The sequence below is a fragment of the Aythya fuligula genome, chromosome 4 (assembly GCF_009819795.1).
Source record: "Aythya fuligula isolate bAytFul2 chromosome 4, bAytFul2.pri, whole genome shotgun sequence".
In the NCBI taxonomy this organism is placed as follows: domain Eukaryota; kingdom Metazoa; phylum Chordata; class Aves; order Anseriformes; family Anatidae; genus Aythya; species Aythya fuligula.
Window position 1 is genome coordinate 35,582,471 of NC_045562.1, and position 8,692 is coordinate 35,591,162.

Sequence of the window (8,692 nt, forward strand, 5' to 3'; positions counted from 1 at the left end):
CTGGACTTTGCCCTCAGGCCTTTCAAGTGCGTAGGCAACTCCTGTAGAGATGTTAGTCTAAGTATTTGCGATGTTGAAGCAAATCAGAATTGTGAGGTGATTTTGATTACATGCCAGCTGGGCACTAGTAGAGAATGAAATCCTTTAATCCAACATTTCCGATGCTTGCTACGTTGAGTGCTTGAGTTGGTTGGTTGATCTTGATTGTGACCCTTCTGTAACAAAAGTGCATAATTACAGACTGGAAGAATAATGTAACTAACATTAATTTTAACAACAGCAAAAAAAGATGCTGAATTCGGCTTGTGCTCATGTTTGATGTTTATAGGTGCGTGCTAGCATTGTTAAAGAGAGTCAGTAATGTAAGACTGCAACATCACCCACCAAAGGGCTCCAAAGAATTATTTTCCCAGCTTAATCCTGCTCCTGACAGGAGTAATCTTTGAAAAAGTAATCTTTGAGAGCTAAGAGGTAGCTCAGTTAGGGAGCTGGTGTGCTAAGGCAGAGGCTGTGACCCCTGAGCTAGACCCCATCACGTGGAAGATATGTGCCAGTTGCCTATGGAAGTTCTGGGAGAACTGAGGCATTGTGGTTCATGTGATGCACCTCTTGCTCTCGTATGCACAGGTGAAAAAGGAGATTGGTTTTGTCCTGAGGTAAATATAAATGTATTTAAGCTATGATCTAAGGGAATTCTAGTTGCATTTTGCTAACTGTAAGTAAGTAATATTCAGGACACTTTTTCTTCTACACAGCGGGGAATGTGTTAAAGAGTCAACCATTTTGACTGAACTGGGCTTGGATTTCGCTGGAGAGGGAGTACTGCATAGTGGATGAGAACTAGAAATTTCTGGAAGTGACCATAAGATGCAGAGGATATCTGGGAGAAACCTCTTTTATCAGTAAGTAAATCTTTAATGTTTGAAATTTCTTGCAACAGGAAAGGCAGCTGCTAAGGAGCTGTTCCACAGTTGCTTGTTCATCTGTTTATATATAATAAATGCAAAATAATAATGAGAATAACAATGGTATAGATATTTATTGCTCAGATATGTCTCTGTGTTTCATTTTCCAATAAATCTAAGTGAGTATATATCAGTAGAAATAAGAACAAATCAGTAAATAAGCTTCTGCTGTTTATCCAGTACTTTTTCTGCTGTTTATCCAGTGCTTTTTTCCTGAAGTCAGTTGTGAAACAATAGAAATCAGGATGCTCTGTCTCCTGATCTGTGCCCATTCAGTCCTGGAAAATTACACGTTTTATTTTGGCAGGAAGATACATTTCATATTAACTTCAGTTGATAAATAAGTTATTTGTTAGATATCTTGAAGTAGCCTGTCTCTGCTTGCAGAACCAACTTATGAAGTGAGTTACAACTCCACATTTTACAAGGGCAGTGTTATGCTGGCCTTTGAGTGACAAGAAAATCTGAAAGCTGCTAGATATTCTCAAAGGGTTGTCTGCTAAGAGACATGTCAGGTGTGAAGCACACAAGTTATGAGTGTGCTGTCATGGGATAGGAGAGTACCCACTTGTGACAGCTCTGCAGAGTAAAATAGAAATCAGAGAAATCTTCTTTGCATCGAGGAATTTGAGAAGCACTGAGCAGAAAGGTTTTTTTCTCCTTATTTAAAAACAAGTTAACAAAAAAAAGGGGTTAAGGTTTTAAGTGTTTTATCATTTAAACCCACACTTCACAATATTTGCTTTGCTCAACACAAATATATCAGCATATTATCTGCAGATTAAATCAGACATTTAAAGCCTAAGTAGTTTTATACTAGAGAAACTGCAAGTTCTATTTTAGGAATGATTTCATACTCCACTGCCTTCAGAAGCTCTTCACGAGCCATCAGATTCTCCCCCAGTCATGTAGGCTGTTGACTTGAGAGGGATTAATTATTCTCAGCTGGGGAGGTAAATAAAGTGTGTCATAATTGCTGCTGTTGAACCTCAATAAAAAAATGCTCATATATGTGAACTAACGCTGGATTGAAACCCAAAGGTGGTAATGAATTTCAAAACCCCACGGTGAGTTACAGATCTCTGCTTCATTACATCCACAGTTGGATTCTGCCAGTATGTGTGCACCTTTGATTAAAACAAACAAGAAACCTAGCTATAAAGCTATGCAGGATTAAAATTTTGTAAAAACACTTCACATAAAAAAAAATAAAAATCTTCTACCGATTCCTTTCCCTGACATTTTTTGTACATATTGTACAGCTTCACTTAAAAAAATAATAATAATAATTTAAAATAATCATAACATTGAGTGTTTTTACTGCATTAAGTAACAAAAGCAGAATGAAACTTTGCATCAGTTGTAGCATCCTGCTTGCAAGTTCACAATAAAGCACGTTCCAATTTCTGAGTATTACGTTGTTGCTCTACAAAACCGTCATGCTTTAACATTATTTTATGAACTCATGCTACAACAAAAGCCTTCTGATCTGAATAGAAAGAAAAGCCTACTTTGAGTTAAATCATCATCTGCTGCTTTACTTTGAACTAAATGGATTCATCTCTGGCTCTGGAATCTCTGTGACACAAACCTCTCTGATTTTTGTCAAGGTGAGGACACGCAGTCTTGTAAACCTGGACAGTGAAAAGATTCTGCTGGGATAATACCCCAGCAGAGATGATAGACATCTGACAAGTTACTGCATTTTAGAGTTAAATAAGGAAGAAAAAGTGGGGGTGGGAGAGAAAAAGCAAATCTGCATAGCATAGTGTACACAGTAAACCCTGAGAACATTATTCTGTCTCACTGAGCTGCAATTCTATGTCAAATGTCCAGTTATTTACTAATCTTGCTAAGAGAGCATGCAAGCAAGATTTGGACAGATGAGACAAGTCTTTAGGGTTTATTTAGTGCAAAGGTAGCAGTGATGAAAGAACTTCACAAACATTAAGTGTGTATGAGTACGACACAGACACAGAGAGGTAACAGAAACTTTCAGCACAAAGTAGTAAATATAATGGTGTGATGTTTGTTTGTTTGTTTTTAAATGTACATGACCAAGTTACACTTTCAGCGAAGCCTTGAACATCCAGAGTGACATGAATAATTTTCTTAAAAGGCTATTATAGCTTTTCTGAAGGCATAACTGGAAAACTCAATCCACATGTTTTTATACAAATGGGAAAATTGGCTCTGCTGAATAGTTCTCTTAAGTTATATTTGATAAATATCCTCATGTGTTAACCTTTTTTATATTTGTATAGTTTTCAAGTGCTCAGCAGGTGAAGTCAATGGAATTATTAAAGTAAATACAATTCCTTATGCACACATTAGCAGGACCCTACCCTAATTTATTTATTTTTAATGAGCTATGCAACAGTGTTAGTGAAAAGTGTTGTGTAACTGTCTTATTATTTTTTTCAAGGTCACTAACTTCCAAATGAGCGTTTAAAAATTGTTTGTTGTTGTTGTTTTAATTTTATTAAAATATGTGGAGAGTAATTCCTCTGAATTTTTACTCAGCTGTTGGAACCAAAGATGGTACAGCAGTTAGGGTAAAGACTTCAAGGGGAAACCTCAGAAACAGGTCCCGTTCAATCCAGGACAGGCTTCTGCTACCTGGTGAGTGAGGGTATTTGTAGACAACGAATATGAAGCATCTGAAACATTCCAGATTGTTTTGTCTGACCCAGTTATGGCTGCCTTTGAGATTCCAGAATTGGTAATAGTTGAAATTGTGGATCCTGGTGATGGTATGTATCACTTCTTGTTCCCTGAAAAATTGTGATTAGGTGCAGTACTGATCACTTGCAAGCCCCGTAAGTACCTCATCTTTCTTTGTTCTGTTGTTCCATCCTGTCTTAAAGCTTCAACTAGCTGCACAAGGAATTTGTATTCTTTATTGAAGCACTTCTCTGGCTACCTGCTTACTCTGTATGTAATGTCATGCAGGTGTTCAGCCTGTATCCCCCCTTTTCTCATCTTGTTTTTCTTCCCAGTATCTACAGCATATATTCCTCAACTGGCATACAGAGTAGAGGAAGACGTAGGTGGACTGCTAATTCCTCCTAGAAGATCTGGTGATGTCATTCAACAATTGATGGTCATTTGTTCTGCACTCCAAGGTATGTTATCTAGCTGGGAAACATCCACCTGTTAGCAGGTATTTCCAGTAATTTCAGTAGTTGAAACAAGTGATTTTGCAGACAACTTGCATGTTGTTTTAATTTGTGTAGTTCTCTGCCTAAAGAATATTTTGAAGACCAAAATGTAAGTGCCTGTGTGCATGTGTACACACATGCATGTATGTGTATTTTTGGAAGAGACCATTTTATTGCCTGCAGCTTTTTCTTGCAGAAGAGAAAGTGCCTGTCCCTGCAGTGATTGTTTAGAGGAGGAAAAAAAAAGACTGTTTAGAGGATATGATCATTAGGTATGCTTCATGGGCAAGGATAATGGGAAAGCATCCTTAGGTCTGTGACTTGCTTAAACTTCTAGTTGAAAAAAATCCTTCTGATGTCTTTTGTTTCTATTTTACCTTTACCTATAAGAGTCAGCCTGAGTGGACAGCAGGAATCCTCAGAGAGTTAGGGATTCTGTCATTTGTTACTTCATCAGTGACTTAAAAGAGCTCAGCCTCATTTTCCCCTTTTTTGTTGTGCATCGGGGCACAGAAATTCTTACCAAGTTAGCGAAAACTTTTTGTCCTTATATCCCTTTTGACTTAGGTTTATACTGTGTATTAGACTTATACTTTTTGAAGATGTATTTCAAACAAATGCAGCGTAAGTAAGGTGGAGTGATGTATTTATTTATTTATTCCTTGTAGGAATTGCACAATGAGGTAAAAGTGAAGTTCAGATTCACATTTGTTAGTACAGGATAAGCTCATCCTAAAGTCCCAGAAACTTTCCTGCATTCTGGTCCATGAAAGGATGGCACATAGAAATTAAAAGGAAAAGCCGTTCCTGCATTCTTTCCTTCTTCCTGCTCAAAATTGCCTTACATTGTGACTGTTGAACTGCTGGTGGGGCTGTACTCTAAATGATTTAGATCAAAGCATATTTTTGGGAGCTTTTTTTTTTTGGTTATTTTACTCACTTCACTAACACAATTGAAGTAAAGCCCTACAGAAAAGATGAGTCAGGATAACTGGAGTGAATAGGATATCAGGAGCAGGACAGGTTTCATGAGGGTGCCAGATGATGGTAAGAATCCGCTAAGTCACTTTCCTACTGGAAAAAATGTAACCATAAATGAATAGGAAGAATTGCTTGTGTTTAACTTATTAATGTGTATTTGTTACTCAGTTCCAGCATAAAACGTTCTTTTCAATTTGTTTAATTTAAAGGACTGTTTTTCTTCTGCTTCTTTAATGTCATGACTCCCTGTAAGACATTTAATTTCTCTCCTCATAGGTTCAGCTGCTGGTACTGTACCATCTACTGTCTTGTCTTTTTCTGACTACATCTCACATCCTGAAGGTCATTCCAGTGTTGTTTATTTTAATAAGAATGAGACTGAGAAAAGCTGTCATATTATCATTATTGATGACTCCCTTTATGAGGAAGAAGAGACCTTCAATATTTCCCTGAGCATGCCACGAGGAGGCCAAGTTGGTACTGAATTCCTGAGCACTGAAGTAATAATCTTGGTTGACATAGATGATGGTGAGTACAAAGAAACATGTTTGTTTTGCTGGGACTTTCCTCTTTAGAACTTTTACTGATAAATATTCTCTTTGTGATTTTGTTTTTTAAGCATCTGAAACTTTGGGTCTAAGATTCACTTACTCCTTATAACAACTGGCAGGACAGGCATGAACTATTTTTAAGATACAGTGTAAATATAAATCATTCATTTTGGCTTTCACTGTTTTGTTGCTTCAGAAGGGGTTGAGGATTAGATTTTATTCTCGTTACAGATATAGAAGTAGCTTCGTTACCCTGAAGTAGCTCTGCAAGGACTAGATTTACATTACTGCAGCAGAGCCTGTGATTGCCGTAGTTTCCACAGGTACACTATTAATTTTGTGACAATAATATAGATGAAATAATTTGGAAACCATCAGTTAAAGCAGAAAAGTAGAGTTACTAGAGGCTAGTTTGACATGCACGTTGATTCTCAGTATGTCAAGATTAAAGTTCTTCTAAGTGCAGTATGCTAATAGTCAAAGTATACATACAAAGCTTGAATTAATTGCTAGACTCAGCAAAGGAATAAGGCAATAGTAAGCCTGAAAGTGCCTCTTTCCAACTGAAAAGAGCTGAGCACAGTTCTGATACAGGATGTGACACGACAGTATTTGCACAGTCCTTGGTCAAATTAGTCTTGATGAAGTGTACTGTGATGCCTCTAACAACAAGGAGAGGAGAAAAAGAAAGAAATGGAGAGACAAAGTTTTTACTTGCATTAAGCTTTGCAGCAAGAAGGAAAACCATTTAGTGTCATCAAAGAAAGCAGTCTGGTATGTTGTTGGATTTTCTGATGGTGCAATTTCAATATTTACACAGAGTGGTTCACAAGTCATGCATATTTCAGAAAATCCATGCAGTCAGTAAAAATAATGTACACTAAGGTGAGATAAATACAGATATTGAACTTTTACGTTATTTTAGTTACTATTCCCATTCTGAAAGTCAGATACCAGAGCAGAGTTGGGAATGGAAATATTTTTGTCTTGCTAGCTGTTCTGTTGAGATGTCTCACGAGAGTTTCATAAAGCTGCTGAGATCAGTGGTATCCACAGTGCTGTGTGTGTGTGTGAGGATGGAGGGGAATGTAGTTTGCTAGTTTTACTGCTTCGGGTTGGTTTTTGTTTTTGTTTCCATGTATTCGTGTATCCCTCTGAGAAGGGCCCTATGTTACTACATTTTTAAAGAAATGGTTCTGCATAATGTCCTAATACTGGAAAATAAAGCATGTGATACAGTGACTTTTTTTTTTCTGGGAAACGCATGAAAAAATTCAGTATTGTCTGTACGTGGACCTGCTTTTCACCTCTCAAATTACAGTCATAGAAGAATTATGCCCATTTTACATCAGAAGGATTCACATTTCCACCACCTCTACTAGAGTCTGATGTGATTTGTGCATAAGGAGAAAGGCATCGATCAAAATGTATGATCGAGTATGGTTTGGGAAACATATGCCCAGGGATTATTTAAAATGAACAGACTTTATATAGAAAAGGGTCCTAAGATTGTGTTGTTGCTGTCATAAGCAGATGCCTGCCACAGACTGCCTCAAGTGATAGCTCCTCAAGCCATAGCTCCTCATTGAGTCATATTATGTAAAAAACAGAAATAACTCATTATTAGGTCTCAAGAGGCGCCAGTTACATAAAACTTGGGGATTGAAAAGGTTTAAAGCTCAAATATTTCTGAAACTAATTTTTACACTCATTCGCATAGCACCACAGTGACATAAATGAAGGAAAGTATTCAAGAATTAGATGGAAAAAAGTTATAGCTGCTGGATGTCAAGGAAATCAGTTGCATTGATGAGACTTTCTCTGTTCAGCCCTGAAAATTGATGATACGCTGGCAAGAGACAGATAAGTCTTCAGAGATACTCAGGTTAATCAAGCTGAAGGCAAAATTTTCTTTTTAAATATGTATGTGATAGATGATCAGATTTGCTGCCAAAATAACAAAGAATTGTAGTAACTGCAGCATGTATCATTTGAAGTTAATTAACGAGTGGGTATATAGAAATGGAATTTAACTACAGTTACTGAAGAGCAGAGAAGTGGTTAACAAAATAGACATGGTAAATGATTCACTCACCATTCAGGTGAATAAATTAGATTAGTCCTATGGGATTTTCTTTGTTGTGTGTAAGGTAGTGAACTAATGTTGCATTTCTAACTGTATATATATAATTAAAAATCATTTTTATAAAAGCCTAGTTACAAGATTATGAAAAAATATCCTCTTCACTAGATCTTTTCCTGATTTCATGTATTTATAGAGTTTTGTGGACACAAAAAAATCTTAATATGGTTGTATGTGAAATAACTATGCGCATAGTATTTGATTAAGGAAAGAACAAAACCTGTGCAAGAATTGTTGTTCTTCACAATGCGCAGAGCTGCATTATGGTAGGTGGCTTGTATACAAGTAAGCATTCCTTGCCTCTCATCAGAAAGTTAATTTCTTTTCCACTCTCACTTCTTTGCTTTTGCATGCTGATTTTATACCATGTCAGATGTTTTATCATGCCACCATGCCAATTACTAGTAGTAATTTGGCAAATTACAGTTTACTCTTTTTTTCTTTCAGGAATATCAATGTTCTGTTCTGTCATCGGTGTCTGCTGACCACCCTGGCCTTGCATTTACACTGTTAGGAAGCGAGCCAACCTTCCATCAGCCTGTGCAGCAGTGGAGTTTTATCTCTGATTTTGCTGTGAGTCCACTCTAATTTCAATCTATAGAAGCAAGGGGAATTGTCATTTTTTTAAACATATTTTCCACACAGTTATCAGCAGTATAAGATCAGTAAGCATCAACTCATTGGGATGCAATCAGATGCTTTCATTGCATAAGGAACAGTCAGAAGTCCCTGGTGTCCCTGGATCTCAAGTCTGGAGGCCTGAATCCTAGTGAGCACCTTCCATTGAGTAGGCCAGTGCTAGAGCCGTGGGCAGTCTTGAAGAATTTGCCTTAATGTTGTCACCCTCAGTGTTGTCCTGGCTGTGATCCTGCAGCTCCTGCTGCAGTTGTG

General features: G+C 37.2%; 1 protein-coding gene across 1 annotated transcript; it reads left to right on the top strand.

The window, feature by feature from the left end:
* Window positions 1–3,660: 3,660 nt before the first annotated feature.
* On the top strand, window positions 3,661–8,367 carry FREM3 (FRAS1 related extracellular matrix 3). The gene is made up of 4 exons (XM_032186252.1): window positions 3,661–3,718; window positions 3,965–4,090; window positions 5,384–5,635; window positions 8,249–8,367. The coding sequence occupies exons 1-4, from the start codon at window positions 3,661–3,663 to the stop codon at window positions 8,284–8,286; spliced, it is 474 nt and encodes a 157-aa protein (XP_032042143.1). The 3' UTR covers window positions 8,287–8,367.
* Window positions 8,368–8,692: the final 325 nt, after the last annotated feature.

What these genes read in the sequence shown, in the direction of transcription:
- FREM3 (XM_032186252.1), top strand. Translation starts at nt 3,661, where the DNA reads ATGGCTGCCTTTGAGATTCCAGAATTGGTAATAGTTGAAATTGTGGAT. An exon ending in AATTGTGGATCCTGGTGATG is followed by an intron (nt 3,719 to 3,964) that starts GTATGTATCACT and finishes TTTTCTTCCCAG; the next exon opens with TATCTACAGCATATATTCCT. An exon ending in CATTTGTTCTGCACTCCAAG is followed by an intron (nt 4,091 to 5,383) that starts GTATGTTATCTA and finishes CTCTCCTCATAG; the next exon opens with GTTCAGCTGCTGGTACTGTA.